Source organism: Chaetura pelagica, unplaced genomic scaffold, assembly GCF_000747805.2.
Source record: "Chaetura pelagica isolate M959 unplaced genomic scaffold, ChaPel_1.0 scaffold142, whole genome shotgun sequence".
In the NCBI taxonomy this organism is placed as follows: Eukaryota; Metazoa; Chordata; class Aves; order Apodiformes; family Apodidae; genus Chaetura; species Chaetura pelagica.
This window is the reverse complement of record NW_009952973.1, coordinates 7,917,485-7,935,553: the sequence shown is the minus strand read 5'-3', so window position 1 is coordinate 7,935,553 and position 18,069 is coordinate 7,917,485. Positions and strand designations below refer to the sequence as shown.

The following is an 18,069-nucleotide window of genomic DNA, read 5'->3' as shown; positions in this document are numbered from 1 at the left end:
GCAGTTTTTACCAGATACACGTATACAGAATTGTTCCAGCTCTTAACTAGTAGAATAGCAGTATTTGTCCTTGTACTGCACAACATTGGTATATATCATAGTGTTTTCAATAATACAAAAATTGCATAAGACCAGGTCACATTATTGATATTTCCTGCAGCAAAACCAATCTTTTTCTTTGAAACCCTAGTTTCATCTGATTTAAATTTTTCTCATATTATGATAGCACATGGGCTGAAACAAGTCACACATGGTTCTTGCACAGTATTACCTGTTCAAGGTTTTTGTCGCAGTGCATCTGTACCGCCCTAAGCATTTCATGATGTACACACATGTTTAATGGCACAAGAAAAATCTCCCTTCTTGTGATCAAACCTCAGTAATTCACAGTACATCTCAATATGAGAAACAACTGCTTCAAAAGGGCACACCAATTTTAAAGAGGCTTTGTTACGGCTCAGGAGAGAGAGAAATAAAGCTCTTCTGGAATGTAGGAAGGTGACGTGTGATAATTAAAGGTTTCATGAGTTAACACAACAGTTTTCAATGGTAAAAAGGGCAAGACCTTTCTTTCAGTCTCCGTAAGATGGCTCAGTTCAGAGTGATCCCTCCAGAAACAGGGACTAATACCACACCTCTTCAATACTGAAGTACCAGGCTGGGGCTGGAGAACTGCGCCACCTCGCAGGGCTCGCCCACTGCACTATCATGGCAGACCTGACGTCTCGGGACGCATCCAGTGCAGGACAGCAGCTCTCCCTTCCCACGTTCCCATCAGCCTTCCTCCTTGCCACATATTCCCCCAAACCAGCTCCTGATTCCAGCAGCACTGTTACGCAAAAAACCCAGCTCTTGTCTCTGCTTTTAGAAGTGTCCCCCAGACTAAAGTGTTGTGCTATTCAACAAACGAACCTCTTCTTCTGTTTCCTCTCTCTCCTCAGCTATGGGTTTCAGTTGAACATTATTGAGGCGGGGTCTTGGTTTGCCGTCTGGGCCATATGCCGGAGGATATCTTTTTTTGTTATAATGCCAAGGAGGCGCCTGCAAAGGATAAACACAAGACCGAGATTAGTCCAAGCTGGAAGATCATCAAGCAGAACAAATCTGTAGCCAAGTCCTTTTTGTTGACAGGAATAGAGCAAAAGTAAACAGCCTGATTTTCTTATTTAAATGAAAACATTTTATTAATAAAAATATTGAGGAACCTCTGGTTTATTAAAAGACAGCAATGCTGAGACACCGTACTGGATGGTCTCTGACAGCTGCAGTCCATTTTAATGAAACACAAGTAATACAAGTAGAGCCTGTGACAATTTTTATTTAACTTTTTGTTTCTACAAAAATGAAATTTTGATTAGTGTATGCCAACAAAAAAGTAACAAAGAGGGACAAAGAAAAAGAGGTATGAAAAAGAAGTGATATTGATCCCGTTTCATAGGGGAGGCATGTTCCAACCTAGCCATCAGAAGTGATGTACTGCTTGATGGCCCAAAATCCTAACAGCAAACCAAACTCCCCTTCATTTGAAAATTGTAAGGATCCTTCCAGTCTTACACACTGGCTCAGGCTGAACGTATTCATAGGAGCACACTGTACTGGCCATGAAACTTCTGTTGAATGAACAATAGTTGGCTAGTTTTTGGAGTTCACAGCTTTAGAAAACAAATAGTGAATAATAAAATATTTTTGTTATTTTCCAGTTTAGATACTGTGCTCTTATGACAGGGTCTTCATAGCTTTTAAAATTATAACTCTGTGAAGTAACAAAAAGGGTGAGACTGTCCAAAAGGATAATATCACAGGAGAAGCAAAAAGCAGAATGAATGAGCTGCTGCCCTTGTTATTCTGGTTAGTACATTTCATTTGGTTTTATTAAAGGACGCATGAAATACTTGTGAAATATTAGCATAAAATGAGAACATAATTAGCATGTTTTGCACATGAGCAGCTAAAGTTGGTGGGTAGGTTTAGTTGAGGTAACTAGCAACCCATGTCCAAATTAAGACAAAGTCTATCTTCTATCTAAGGTTAGTTCACAACATCATGGTTAAAACAGTATCTAGATGCTGAAGTCAATATTCAACATAGCAGTGTGCCACGTGGTGGCTTCGGGCATCACTGATCGTTTTGTAAAGGAGCACATTAACTGCTGTAGGTAACAGCAGCAGCAATCAATGTAGAATCACAGGACTTCTTACTAAGAGTAGTTTTTAAAAAATCACATTAATAAAGAGGCATTACAGGGAAAATCTAATGCTGTGGTACATTAAAAACATGCTTGGCTTTGCATCTCAAAGGACGTGATACTTACTTTGCTATTTAACAGCTATTTAAAGCTGCTGAGATCAGAAAAAGAAATTGGCATATATTAAAATCTTAATTTGCATTAGGAGGGGAAAACGTATTTCTAGCCACGTGTTTTCCCATCTGGGGAAATCAGCAGATCAACTAGATGGATCTGTGTGATCTCCAGAACAAAAAATATCACAAAGTCCATTGTTTACCTTCCTTTAATGTTGTGACTAACAGTACATCCATATTAACAGTTTAATTTATACTCAAGGTTTTTGCACATACTGTTTTATGGTTTAATAAATTTTTTTAGCGTAAGATGATTTCATTGTTCAGCCCATGTCATAAAAGCCCTGAACAGTTCACAAGTTTCATGCTTCCTGACTTCTAATGTGTCTAATTATGAGATCTGATATATCTAATCACCAAGGGTTCGACGTGCTGCTTTAGTTGCTCGAGATGCTCTAATATGTTCTTCTTTGTGATGATCCCCAAGACAATCCTGAAACAGATCATGTTATGCTAATAACTGTGTGTGAAATCAAATTAAAAAAAAGTTCTAATCATAATGAAAAAGGATTAGAGTAGAGCAAAACTAAAAATTAAAAAATGGTTGCAGAAAAGGTAATGAGGTAAGTAAATGAAAAACTATTTCCAAGTCTGTACCCTTTCCCAGACATTGCCTTTTTTCCTTTTCTCCCAAAATGCTGAACACAAGTGGATCTTCAGCCACCACAGAGCAGCATGTTTCTCATTTCAAGTACACATCAGGGAAGCATACTTAAATTCCTTCTCCCCATATTCATGTGTCTTCAGGTTTTAGAAGCACTGAAACTAAAATCTACTTGATTTGCTTTGTTTAATATTTATTTCTCCTCACACATGCAGATCATTATTCACATTTTAACAAGCTACAGTAGATGAACAAAGTGATTACTGTGTAAAGTCACAGCAATTGAGGTTTGAGGCTGCACTATAGAGCAGGGTTATCTGGTGTCCCTAGAAACAGTACAATTCAGACAAATTTCTCATTCATGACAGTGTAAATCAAGAGCAACTCCCTAGAATGGATACTCTGGTGCAAATTAGGAGGAGTGAGGCTCAGTCTTTACATAGCTCTACATTTGTCGTCAGGACCAATTTCTGCACACTTCCTATTCCAATCTGCACTGGAACCAGGAAATCAACATGTGACCTGATGCAAGTATATTCAATTCGCAGGAAATTTGTTAAAATACTGATTAGACCTTAATGTCCACATGGCTATATGCCATGGCAAAATACCACCAGTACTAGTATCCACTATCTGATCTTTTTGTAATGGACAGTGTGCTCATGGAATATGAAAAGTTTATAAATTGAAGTATAACAACAAATGTCAATGTCTGAAAATAATGAATTATTAAAGCCATCCATCCATAATTGCTTCTACTTTATAATAAAATACATAAAAATGTAGAGTACAGTTTGATATAGTTTTGCACTATTAAGCTTTCTTAATTGAATTTTTTTAAATTTAAAATTTCTAAGTTTATTTTTATATCCATATAAATGTTCGAGCACTCAACCACAACAGAAACAAAAAAAATCATCATAGTAAGTCTTCTTCACTGAAGTTCTATCAGTTCAAATTTCCCTCCCAAAACAAGACTAATTGCATGCCTGCACTGACTTCTAAGGGTCAGATCATTATATCCTTTCCCAATCAGAGAAAGTTTTTAGAGTTATTTACACTTCGGAAAACATCTACTTGCCGTTCAATATGGGGATGCAATGTAGGAAAAAAGGCAGGAGAACATTTCAAATATATATACTTTTTTTTTTAATACATCTGGAAAATAAACTTTGAAACAATCAGATATTTAAATATTTGCCACTTATAGCAGCAGTCCTTCTGACCACAGCAAAACAGAGTCAGTTCCACTCCTTTTTCAGGTTTCTTGGGTTTTGTCCCACGGACATTGATCCTAAATAACATGGATTAGCAGACAATGTTTCACTCCACACGTGCCATAAAAGACACACTAAAGAGAAAGCAAGAGACTATGGTAGGAGCTGCAATGTTGTGTGTCAAGTGTTTTAATGCAATAGATACAGGAAAGCAGAATGTTAAAGGAACAGCTACACAGAAAAAGATCATGTAAAAAAAGGAGCAGTTTAGATAAGAAGTTTGTTTATAATTAACATTTAAGTTACAACGAGCATTTACATTTCCATGCCTAGGGCTGATTTATTTAGTGGGTAATCACAACACCACTCCCTACATTCTCATTTACAAACATCTGAAATTTTAAAATTACTTTCTTGAAATATTTTGAAGTGCAGAAACAAAGGCTGCAGATTGAGGTTCAAGAAGTAGTAGCACTTACTTAAATCTTAGTATTCCAAGAACAAAAGCTTGGTGGTAAACACCATCACTAAACTACAGAGTAGGACATACTGACTGGGTCGTTTTCTCCCTTATTTTTTATGAACCCAGATATTTGTAGATGTTCAACAGCTGATACATTCATTGCACATTACCAGAACATATGTAAGAAAGGAAGCACAGGCCTCAGACCGTGCACCACATAAGACTCAGTTTCTGCACAAGTTGTCTCCTCCACATGCAAGTTGCACACAGAAAATGGTTGCTGAACGAGAGCTGATTTTTAAAGAAACATCTTAAAATTACTGAAATCACCTGTCTGCTTATTTGGAATACAAGGGAGGAGTAAAACTTGAAGAGGTGCCACAGCTCAGCACCTTCTTAACAAACAGTAAGGGTCCTCACCTGCAGTACCAAACATAAAGATTCAAATATCATGATCCCGGAATGTATCTTGGTTCAAATACTATGACCCTGGAAGTGAAAATTACTGTATCTAACAAAATGAACATAATTGCTGCCACTTTACTCACCCGTTGTGAGTTACAAGGCACTGCCTCAGACCCAGCTTCCGGAAAATATCCACCACTATTTCCATTGGTGTGTGGTCTGTCACTGTAAAAGGGCTCATATCAAGTATGCTTCTAAGCTTCAACGGTCGAGGGCTTTCCGCTGGAAGCGACGGCGTGTGCTGGGCAAAACAGACCCTGGAACTGCCAACAATCCCTTCCTGTTTCTTTCTAGCACTTTCTTTAAGAAAAAAGGTAGGGGTCAGGAAACAGGAGAGGAAGAAGTATTTACATTCTTGGAATAAGATAATTTAGTGCAAACAGACATATCAGTCAACACTGCCAGACTCTAATGTTATTCTGTAGATTCTGACATTCTGATACATGCTATTTTGGTGTGTTTCCACAGCCACTGCATTTATCCCTAACAAGTGCTTGTGCAGTAAACCACAAAAGCCATCTATCTTAGTTTTAACCATTCTTTGGTTACTACCTTTCTCACTCCAATAAATAACTTTTATTTACTATAAAGAAGTGAAAAGACTTAAAAACATACAAGAAGCACATAGACGGCTGTTGGAAAAAAGTGCCAAGAGAAAAGTCAATTACAATTTACAGCTCCCCAATTATGACTTCAATGGCTGTAATTACCATTGGTTTGAAACCAACGAACTTCCTTCTGATCACTCTGAAAGTGCTGTCTTTTTGTTTATAATGACTTAGCTTTGTATGAATTAGATCCTTTCCTCTTCATGTCTTCACCACCTGAGTAACATCAGCATCACTCCCTCTACCCTGAACTGCTTCACACAATGGCTCTCGTAAGAGCAGCCAAAACCCAAGACTAAGCAAGTTGCACTGTGCAATCTCAGGAGCTGAAATGAGTCTTAGCTGTGAAAGTGGTTTGTTATTCCCCTATTTACTCTTGAGTAAATGCAATCTTAAAACAGTATGATGTCTATTATAACTTCCAAGTTTTGGACATTCCTATAGTCCTACATCCTACCCAGTGTAATACCAGCACACACAGTATAAAGACCACAGGGAAAAGTTTTACTGAAATAAACAGTGACGTGTTCACAAAACATTTTTTTAAAAGTTTCAGGAGACTTTTGTATATCTCAAGCATCTTTGTTAAACAGATACTTCTCAATGAACAATCTTATGAATTATAAAAAAAAAGTACTTTCAGATGCAGCTTCCATCATTGGTTTAATGCACCAAATGTTACAGTCTTGTAACATTTTCTTACATAGTAATTATTTTTTCCCTTGGTTATGATAGTATCCTCAAAATCCACAGAATTATTCTTGCCAATGCACAAAGCATTGTCACAAGTATCACACAATTCTAATACTCATCCAGAAAAAGAGACCTCAAACAGGGCATGTGTGCTCAAGTGCCTAGGGCTAAATTTCCTATTACACAAATAAACTGAAGAACAGAAACCTAAAAAAATTAATATTTCACTTACTTCTCCATATTAAAATCTTAACTGTTATTACAACAGTAAGTAACATACCATCACAGAGAAGTACAATATACACTTAAATTTTAAAATGGCTTGGACAGTAATTCTCACAGAATCCTGCTGTTCTAAAGTAAAAAATACTTAATTTTGAAGAATGTCAGTGTAGTATCACTTGAGGAAAAGAGATACCAGCAAAAGCCTCAAAACAAACACGATACTGGACTAGATGATGTTTTGACCTACTGCTGTATGACAACTCTTGTTTTTATGACAGAGACATTTTCTCCATTTCAGAGCCTGCTACTGAAGTTAATCATACACTTCAACGAAGGAACAAACAGCCTGTGTGAGGTATCTGAGCCTGAAATAGGTCTAGAAACACACAGAGTAAATTCTGTTTTAAACTATAAAATTATTTAAATTGGCACAGATAGTCATGCAATACTGGAAGATAATTACCTATTGCAATAGTTAAATCCCTTCTTAGAGCAAAGCCCACTAGTCTCTGCGATTCTTTTGACATAATAACAGGAAAACCATTATAGCTGGTTTCATTGATCAAGTTTTCTATGTCTTCAACTGTCATATTGTCCTGTGTCAGAACTGCCAAAGGTGGATCACTTCTTCGAGGTCTCATGACATCAGCAGCCAGTGTTGTGTGAGTAAATTCTTCCTTTGCATCCAAAAAAGGATATCCATTCAGGCGGATGTGTGCCTCATAGATGCCTTCCCGACCAAAGGCATCTCCTACCCACTTACTGGTCATGACTGCAGCCATTAGGGGCACAATATATTCCAGCCCTCCTGTTAGCTCAAAGACAATAACTACCAGGGACACAGTCATCCTTGTCACACCACCTGCAAAAAAAATGGTAGCCAGTAATGTTCTAGTATCAGAGAACAAGGAATTTATAATTTCCTGCCTTCCAGTTGAGAACTACCAACATAACTTTGCCATTAAAAGTATTCTGATAAACACCATTCTGTATAATACAAGAAGCAGCAGACAGGAAAAACGACAACATTTTCAGAAGTAAAAGCAAGCTTTGGGGAAAATTCCTAGAAAATCAGAGAATTTGAAAAATTTGTGAAGTTCTTCCATGTAAACTAAGAATAAAACTATTTCTCCATACCACACCTAAGTTAAAAATACGAGTGCAAGAAATTCCAGTAAGATAGGAATATAGAAAAAGAATGGACCTAATGCGGGCAAGTCACAGGTAGCAATTCAACAGATGTGTTGTCCAAAGGATTAGGAATTTTATGCTTTTGTTGAATCACAAAAATGAGAATTCTGAGCTGATGAAAGCTGATTTCTTGGACAATGGGAGAAAACAGGGATTATATTTATTTTTTTGTTAGTTAGCATTCAAGAAGGGTTTTTTTTGCCAAGGTTTCTGATGCCAAATCTTCATTCCATAAAAGAACATGATCTTTCTTTCAAAAAAGTGGAAAAAGCGATGAGACTTAATCTATTAAAAGACAAAACAACTTCTCCAAAACGTAAATTTGTAATGCTGCTCTCTTTGGCCACTCAAATGCACTTCTCCTTAAAGAAAATACCTACTTTTTTTCAGAATCTTTACTAATAGCTTTCAAGTCTAATTTCTAAGACAATGAAGTTATAAGCTAGAACAAGAAAAGACCTTAAAAAAACTTCACCTACTTTAGGTGACCAACTTAAGCCTCCTTCCATGAAACTGATTTTCAACAGTTTGTAAATCAGACTTGTTAAAAATATCTGAAGCTGAAGCTCAAATCATCAGACACTTCCAAAAGCTTTGTCTGGATTATGAATTTTAAGAACATTTTTCACAATTCATGTAGATGTGGCAGCTGATCATGTCACCTTGTAATAATTTCAACAGTACTTGACTCTGCAAATACTCTACTTCACACATTTCAAGAAACTGTTCTGACTGATACAGTATTGACATCTCCTAATACCAAAAAGAGAAAGTAAGTGTTACTATGTAAATACTTCTGTTTCTCATCAATTTAAATTTCACATAATCACAAGAATCTGACAGTCTCATGTAGAGATCTGAATGTATTATTCTGAAGAGAAAGAAGTCCATTTAAACAGTTATACCAGAACTGCATATTTATATCTCACTTCATTTTTAATCATTATTTTGGCAACATACAAGAAATCAGATACTAATTTACTTTGTTGTATTTTAGTTACCTAAGCACGCAGCAGCACCAACCATGGCATAAAGACCAGGTGTAATACAGTCAGCTCCAACTTCACACCACTCCTTGAAAATGAACCAGTCATGATGGTAGTAAGCCAGCTGCTCCACTGCAATTCCTACAATCCTTCCTGCTATTGCTCCAATTGCCATACTAGGTATGAACAACCCAGATGGAACCTGCAACAAAACCGGAAGAACTGCTGTGATGTTGATGACACACCTCATGCATGGTTTTGCAAGTAAATTTTAATTATATTTTTCTTTTTCCAAAAGACATACAAATGCTCAAATTGTTATGCTAAAATAATGTAAATTGACACTACAGGGTAGTAAAACTTAACACAATGCTATGGTTACCTCTGATCGACCTGGTAAGCTTAATCTGTTTTATGACAATGTTTCTTCATATTTTACTGCACTTAAGACCAAATCTATCACCAACACAGGAGCACAAGTTAGACTCTCAATGCCAACAGCACAATTTTTACCATATGTGTGTGCAATCTGAACTGCGCTCCTCACTGAAAAGTATTCCTCACTATTACCCATCTCCCTTACTACGTGTTCCTGTGAGTTAACATTCACCTACTAAACATGCTTTGCACATAGGACTGCCTTCCCAAACTGCTTCCTAACACTGCTATAGATTAGTTGGCCAACTATAACAGTGATTTTTTAAAAAAAGCTTTCTTACTATATTCAGTTTTCCATACAAAGTTGTATATACACAATGGTAAATACAGTAAGAGAGAAAAAGGCTGGGCAACTTCCATTGCAAAAAGTACATAATACAGATTACTGTAAAAAAAAAAAAAAGTTCCTAATGTAATTTCAGTTATTGAAACTGCTTTTCTGTTATTAACTCAAACCTGAGAAGGCCACACAGCCTTGTCATACCAACATGGCTTTGTAAAATATTACTGCAACCCTTGGTTTTATCAATAGCTTCAAAAGGAGTGAGGGTTCATCCAAGAAACTGCTGTTGTGCATCTTTTCTCCTTTTCAGGAAGCTAATTGTCTTTACAAAAAACATACCAGTTTCTAAATGTCTCGCTAAGTTGGAAAAGTCTGCTGCTGCTGCTCCTCACAGCAGTTCTTACTATCAAAATATTTTCTACTATGATGGAGGTATAGACTTGGCTAGAAATAAGTAGCAGAATCTTTACTTTTTGTTTAAATGCACCTAAGCTCCATCTTGTCAAAATAATTTCATTTAAAAAATTGCACTCCTGGTGTAACAGGATAAATTTAGTTTATGTTTTTCCACCCCAACTGTTGATCTTCAGCCTTTAGACACAGTAAAGTGTCTACTAGTAATAAGCAGTACAGTATACCTACAAAGGCCTGAAAAAAACCCCCAACAAACCAAAAGCAAAAAACCCAAGCAAACAGCTGCCAGATCAGCTTCCTGGTGGTGCTTGTTCATGGAAGTAAGAGCAGCAGGGACCACCGTGTCCTGCAGGTAGCAGCTAAGCTGCTTTGCTTACCCCACAGGAAAACAGCTCTTGTGGGGGAGACTTGTGTGTCTGCACATGGCTACAGCTCAAGGGATAGACCTGGAGAGCCCAGAGGATCCTTAGTAATTATTTAAATTACAAAGTTGTCTTTTATGAAGACTTTTAAAAATTATTTTTCTCCTCCTTTCATAGAAATAAAGCTTGACATGCAAATAAATACAACATTAAAGTGACATCCCCTTCTTTAGATCTCCAGGTACTGGCTGATGTTCTAACCAGCCATATGCTTTAAAGCTTCAAAGAAATGTATGTAGCAGTCTCATCAATGACAGCACCATTATTCTTTGCCTGTTGCCAAAGTGATAAATATGGTTTTGCAATTTCACAAAAATAATTCCACCAAATTGCAGATGCTGAAATTATGAGAAAATTAAACCAAATGAAGCACAAGCTCTACCTTTCTGTAATCTAGTGAATACTAATACACAAAGTGTGATCCTGTGATTACAATCCCATGAGAAAGAGCCAGGTGCACACAAACACAGAAATAGTAAAAAATCTTGAAATGCTCAGAAGGGCAGAGCCCTAGATATAAGTAAAACAGAGTAAGTGAATGCAAAAGATTGGAGCAGTCATGTTTAGAATGATGTCTGAAATGTTGACCTATGGAAGACTAGCACTTAAAAGATCCACAATGGATTTCTTACCCATCAACCAATTATGTGGAAAATAACTTCAAATAACAGGCTGCAACATCTTCTAAAATAGCACAATATCATCTAAAATAGTAACACAGCAAAATATTGTTCTATCCCTTACAGAAAGGATGAGGTTGGGTGTGACCACTCTAGAACATCTATTGCAACACCTCAGCTCAAGCAGGGTCAACTACAGCAGGTTTCCCAGGATTGTATCCAGTCAGGCTTTGAGAATCCCCAAGGATGGAGACTTCACAAATTCCCAGGAAAACCTACTCCAGTGTTCAACCACCCTCACATAAAGAAGTTCTTATGCATGCAGTTACATGGAAAAGAAATGTAGACTGAAAAGTGAAAACCAATTTAAACACAAATCCTTCTTAGTGAACAATACATTTGTATTAAGACACAGCTGATAATGCTGGAGCTGCAAAAACCCATGAAAGGAGCCTGACATGACAGAAAATGATGAAGGTATGACAGTTAGCTGTCATTCAGAAAACAGCCACAGGTTGGAGAGAAGCTGACGAGAGCTCCAGAACCGATTTATGAAATGACCAGAAAAGACAAAAAACATGCTGCTTTGTAATGGAGAAGAAATTCTCATTACAGCCACATGAACAAAGCCTGCTTCTTAGCCCTGACATGCAAAGGTGGAAATTTCAGGAAAGGTTTCATCATTAGCTCCTTCAGACAGTCTGCACTAAGTACATGTATGTGATATTATGGAGAGGGAATTTTTAAAAACCCAGCAAGTTGTTCAAGAGGTACAACCTTCAAGTTATTCAAGGACTAGGGAACTTGTGTGGTTATATTTGAACTCAGCTGAATGCAGCTCTTGGAAATTTTAGAATCATCCTTATTGCTGAATCAGGCCCATATAAACAGCCATCCACCCTCACAGTTACTATTATTCAGCTGAACAAAGGGCTAGTTTGAATTTAATTAAACTTTTTTTTTTTTTTTTTACAATAATTGCTTATTGATGAACACTAAAAATACCTTTTTTAAAAACAACTACACATAAAAAAATTCTATAAATAAAGCTGCTAGCTTTGAGAAATGGAAAATGAGAAAGGTAATAATAAATAATCACAGCAGATGATGCAGCCACCGCATACACACACACTTACCTTGATACCAAAGGTGAAGACTGTCATGATTATTTTAAATATGAGTGCTAAACACAACTGCCATATAGCTGAATAGACTCCAGTGCCTGCTGGACGGTCAGGAATATCATCTACTATTTTGCTTGCATTCATATCATTTCTGTAATCACAGAGGGAGGAGGATTCTAACGGCCCACAGTCTGTGAAGAGCTCTTTAATAAGCTCACTGGTGTTTAGCCTTGTATATGGATTAGGAAATGCAATGACAGCTGTTATTGCCGCAACAATAATAACCTCCAGGACAGGATACTTCCCAAATTTCGTAGATTTTCGTCGGCGACACCATGCGATGTTTGCTCGGATGAAAAATGCTCCCCAGAGCCCACCAAATACTCCCAGAAGAATAAAAGGAAGCAGTTCAAAAAGGTACCAAGGAGTGTGATATTCCACATAAAAAAGAACTAGGCGGCTATTACCAAAAGGATTGATGGACCTTAAAACAAATGCAGCTACTAAAGCAGCAAAAAACGATCTCCATAAAGTTTTCAGTGGGAAATAGTAACTGACCTGCAAAAGGCAATGCATGAGAATTATTAGTGGTTGAATTAAAAGTACTGAGAAAAAAAATTACTATTACATTCAGTATTACATATGAGTATTATTCCTATAATTTGGAGCCCTGGCACTTTAGCACATAATATTAGGTATTTTGCAACCAACTAATGAAAATTAATTTAATATGCAGCATTTCTTGGAAAAGAGTTTGTTGCCTTGGAGGTTAGTTTTATAGCTTAATTGCCTTTAAAATAACTAATGCATTAACTTGTGTTTAGTGGTTTAGTATCTGAAGCTTTAAATAGTTTAAAAAACGTGTTTCACTAAACTCTCAAATAGGTTTCTAAGGCCTCTTTCAAAATGAAAAACTTTTTTTTTTTTTTTTAAAGAATACACTCCTAGACTGAAAAGCTGCTGTATCTCTATCTGTATGTAAACTGACTCAGTCCTTTTCCAGAAAAATATAACTGAGAATAAAACAAAGCTGACATTTATCCAAATAAATGAAAAGATATCTTTAGGAGTTTGCCAGTAACAGCAGTGTTATTTTGAAATGTGGGTCCACAGATAATTTCCTTCTTTGGAAAGTCCACAGCTGAAAGGATTCTGAGATTATGAATTTTTAATATCTATCCTTTGGTGCCATCTTTTGACATACCTCCTCCAGACTGAAAAGGACTCCACCAATTGGGGCACCAAAGGCTACAGATACTCCCGCTGCTGAGGCAGCTGACAAAACCTGAAGAAGAAAAAATGGTGAGGGGTATTTTTGCAGTCTGTGATACACTTCAGACATGAAGAACAGAATCTAATTGTAGTTACCAGTTTCTTCTATGTTTCTATCAAGGACACACAGACTTGCTAACAAAAAAAGCATCAAGTAACTGTATCAAAATGCTCATAAGACTTGGCCAGTGGCCAGCGCAGCCACCAAGCCAGTCCTAGACATGACAAAGTTGCCAAAGGATGCTACTCAAAGCCTCTGCAGCAAAGCACCCAGAAGCGTTTAGGCTTCAGTATGAATCTGCTGATAACTCATTTTCAGTAAATTGTAGTAAGCTTTCTCTGTGCTAGATGTGTGTGATGGAGAAATCCACCAATTAAAATGCTATTCAAAGGACAAAAATCAATGACAGACTGCACAGCTTTTATATCAGTTTTGGAGATCTGTGCTCAGTAGTCTTCAATCAAGAAGCTGCAAAAACATCTGAGGTGAACTGAGATTAAGGGAGAGATTAAGAACTGAAGAGGCCGCTGGTCCTGAAGAATCATGGATGAATTATGTTCAATAAACAAGGATGGTTAAAATGCATGTTAATTATAACAATATCTTGTAAATGTAACAAATTATTTGCAAGAACATTGACACCTAGGTAACAGCCCTCACACACCTGTGGAAGAATATACAGAAAAAAAAAATTATCCTAAGTAGTTAAACCACAGGTAAGTTAAATTATTTAGGAATACATAGCTCTGAAATAGGAAGTCAACCCAAATTTCTCACATCCTAGAGTCTCCTTCTAAAAGTAGAACTTGAGCCTTCCTCAAGTCTAGTCTGTTTTGCCTGTGATGGTAATTTGCTAGTGATCTCTCTGTCCATATCTTGACCTATATGCTTTTCATCTGATTTTCACCCACTGTCTTGCTGAGGAGGAGGGATGAGAGAGCAGCTTGCCACACTAACAACAAACTCAAATAGAACAGAAACACTATTGTCACCAACTCTTTTCCAGGAGTACTTTGTTCACAAATTCAAAAGTCCTCTACTATCCTCACAAGTGAAGACACTCATCACTACAAAAACGTAGAGCCAAAAAAGGAAGAATATAAGTAAAATCAAATGGCCAGTAAGGTGGGAGAAACACAAACTTACTGTGACATAGAACCAATTTACCTTGAAGAATACTAGGTACAATACATTGTTCTTTACACAATAAATAGCATCAGTAATCCAACCCTAAACACTGTCCAAAAGAAGAAATGTAATAAAAAAAAACAACAGTGTAAACACATGCATATTCAATACATTCTGGAAATGTTTTTGCTAGAACTTACCTCTCTTTTTTTAGCTTCATTTGTGCTGTACTTTGGAAAGAGGTAGGAAAAAATATTCCCACAGCAGCAGGCAACATGTACCAAGGGACCCTCTTTTCCTAAACTCAAACCTGATGCGACAGCCAAGACTAAAGTAATTGTTTTTATCATTAAAGTCCACTTCCCCAAGTAACCTCTGATGATGAAGCCACTCAAAATAGTTTTTATCTGGAAGAAAGAAAAACATGTACTGTTCAGATTGCTACACTGAGTCCATCTGGTTGCCAGAGGGTTTCTGTTTGCAACTGACATCTTACACACTGGACAATAACATACAACAACATTATCCAATACATTTAGTAGAAATTTAATCTGCAGTAAATTATGATGTATTATTATGTAAATTATCAAGTGATAGTCAGTAAACTCCCAAAGGAAAAATAAACCTGCAAAAACTATACTCAAGTTCATATATTGCAGCAATATCGCATTTGCATCAATTTCACCCCTCTCTGTTTTCTCTTCGTGTTTTACCATCTCTACACAAAAATGTAACAGTACAGTTCTTGACATAAAGATGGAAAAGGTCTCTTCCACTAGAAACGATGTGCAACTTGCCCAAGACGCTACTTTACTTAACACTGTCATATTATTAGTCCGGAAAATATACTCATAGATAGGAAATAATATAGTTATCACAGGGAAGGACAACATGTCTATAAATACGATATACACAAAACTTTGGGCAGCTGTGTATAGAAAGTAAAAATTAGCTAAATTTGGAAACTGATTCAGGATGAGATCTCTTCTGGAATAATGGCACCAAACTATTCCAGCTTTATTCAAAGGAAGGATTTGTCCTTCAATTTCTACATGTACATAAGAAATATTTACAGAATGACCAAAGAAGTGAGACTGACCAGACTTTGACTCTGGGTTTCTTTCTCCTGTTCTGTTTATAGTAACCAACAATTATTATAAAAAGCATGAATTGTTGAGGTATCAAACATTTTACTTTGTGATTGTCTGATGGTTTATGCTTGTTAAGGCAATTAAAGCCAGTGCAACAGAAAATCAACTGCTGTATCAAAGGACCTGTATTCTGTCAATTAAACACTGCTCTCTTATCACCACAGGGAAGGTGGGGATTGAGGGAAGCTTTGGAAATCACTCTGCAGAAGTCTGCTCTCTTAAACTAAAAGCTTCCTTAGAAAGTAGTCCAGCCAGAAGCATGCAGCAAAATCTACAAACTCAGGAGATTCTCTGAAATTTGAGATCTTTTTCTCAGCAGCAATTAGCACAATTACATTTGAATACTTGGATTAATGTACTTCATCAAGGTCACAAGGCACTCCCCTCTTGCCTTCCTCCTGATCCTATGAGAGCAGGAATTTTGACACTACTATGAAACATCTATAATGTATGTATTAGTTAAACCTCACCTCAGGTATCCCCGAGCCACAGGCATAGGGAGCAAATACCTTCACCAGAGAAACTGCTAAGAAGGCAAAGCCCAAAGCCCAGAAAATGTACATTATGTAGTTCATTATGTATGAACCTGGACCCTAAAGGCAAAACACAAAAACAATGTCAGAATATACATTTGATGTAGGAACAAAATCACTACTTAAAATAACCCCGAAGTATTATTGCTGCAAGTACACTTACGAACACATTTTGGGGGACAGTAATTACTACCAAGCCAAGAGAGAGAGGGGTTTTTTTTAAGGGATAAAGTCATGACACCTGCACAGCAGCAAAAACCGGATTATACAAGTCTTGTAACACTTCATCTTAAAAAGAAAAAATAAACATAGCACAGGTAATATTTTGAATAGCTATTATTTGCTAAAATCTACTGAATACTGAGTAAATTTCTTCAATTAAAACCTCTGTGGTAGGAAAAATAAAATATTCTTAGTTATTGGAAAACACTAGAAATTTCATTATTTTTTTATATATCGCTATGATCAGGAGTAGAAGTTCTCATGGTATTAACAGTTCTCTACTCTCATAACTTCCTTATACCTGCAGCACTCCTTGCAGTGCACAAAATGTTTTTTTATTACACTGTATTTTAAATTTATTATACTATAACCTATTAATTAAAATGCTGACAAACCAAGTAGACAGTTCAACCAAAATCTGTGTTTAGTACCCTAACCTTGAGACCATTATTTTATTTCCATGTTCAGTTTAGCTGTTGAGCAAGACCATAAAAAAAAAAAAAAGGGTATATACTTACTTCTGCTTGCCCAATTATTAGTTCTGCCCATGTTTTCCACTGAGGACATTTATCTCTCTCTTCAAATGTGGTTTCATTTGAACCCCAACAACACTGTTCATGGTTAAACCACAAAGCACTAAGGCAAATGCCTTCCTTTAAGTCAGTCATCCAGTCAGCAGCAATGTCAATTAATCCTGCCAGTGCCCCTGTTGTAGAAACAGTTTTGTATTAACACTCTGGCAAATATGAATAAAACACAGCTAAAACGAAGAATGTGCTGGTATTAACTGAAACTACAAAATGGTACATTTCAATGGTACATTGAAACTACAAAAAACCTAAAGAAACAGACATTTAAAATATTACCTATTTCCAGGAATATATCCTATTTGAAATACAGCAAGATTAGTAGCTGCTGAATAATTTAGTATCTTGTATAGTTCAAGTTAAATGCATCTTTTTTTTCTTTCTTTTTTTCCATGCTACAGTTCTCCAACAGTCCACTGAAACTAAGAAGTGTAAAATCAAAAGAGGACCATACATTTTTGTGATGAAAAGGACAACAGACCTTCTGACGAAGCTACATTGCCATGCCTCAGAGAACTAATGAACAATTCTATGTTTTGTTCAGAACAGTAAATTTGGAGAAAATAATTCTTACCTTGCCAACAACAGTTTTATAACAACAGAAGTATAAAACATCAAATAAACCCTGATGACATTCATGTGATACAAATACAAATTGCTTAAGTCTGTAGCATGGCTAGCAAGTAAAATTCCTGCTACAGGTAGCAAACAGTACACATATCAAGCAGCAGTTCACAAGCTTAAAGCTTTAGAGGGGTTGTGTGTAGCTACATGCAAAAAACTTGCTGAAGAGTCCTCAAAACACAGGCATTACTTAGGAAATTGCTTCCATATTAAAAAAGCCCACAACAAACACCACCACCTCCTTTATTTTACAACAGTAAAATCGTTTTCTGTGGTAGCACTTATACTGAAAAACTACTTCTAACATCAGTATTTTTGTGACCATGTACAACCACTAATTAGTTACTATTAAGTATTTTTAAGGTATTAATCAGTACCAGAAATAGCTGTCCAGAGACAGCCACAATTTACTTGTGTAAGTTGGTCCTAAAGAATTA

General features: G+C 36.5%; 1 protein-coding gene across 5 annotated transcripts in view; it reads right to left on the bottom strand.

Moving 5' to 3' along the window:
- Nucleotides 1-231: 231 nt before the first annotated feature.
- CLCN3 (chloride channel, voltage-sensitive 3) overlaps nucleotides 232-18,069 on the bottom strand; it is a 49,567-nt gene continuing 31,729 nt past the window's right edge. For 2 of the 5 annotated variants that reach the window (XM_009995937.1, XM_009995938.1), the window contains exons 4-13: nucleotides 16,940-17,127; nucleotides 16,137-16,259; nucleotides 14,716-14,922; nucleotides 13,319-13,399; nucleotides 12,127-12,672; nucleotides 8,829-9,015; nucleotides 7,100-7,498; nucleotides 5,194-5,410; nucleotides 2,719-2,794; nucleotides 232-1,041 (exon numbers count right to left, since the gene is read on the bottom strand). In XM_009995937.1, coding sequence (XP_009994239.1) covers nucleotides 883-1,041; nucleotides 2,719-2,794; nucleotides 5,194-5,410; nucleotides 7,100-7,498; nucleotides 8,829-9,015; nucleotides 12,127-12,672; nucleotides 13,319-13,399; nucleotides 14,716-14,922; nucleotides 16,137-16,259; nucleotides 16,940-17,127 — 2,183 coding nt within the window. In that variant the 3' untranslated portion in view covers nucleotides 232-882. The remainder of the gene's footprint in view (nucleotides 1,042-2,718; nucleotides 2,795-5,193; nucleotides 5,411-7,099; nucleotides 7,499-8,828; nucleotides 9,016-12,126; nucleotides 12,673-13,318; nucleotides 13,400-14,715; nucleotides 14,923-16,136; nucleotides 16,260-16,939; nucleotides 17,128-18,069) is intronic. The other 3 variants (XM_009995939.1, XM_009995940.1, XM_009995941.1) reach the window with 2 other exon arrangements.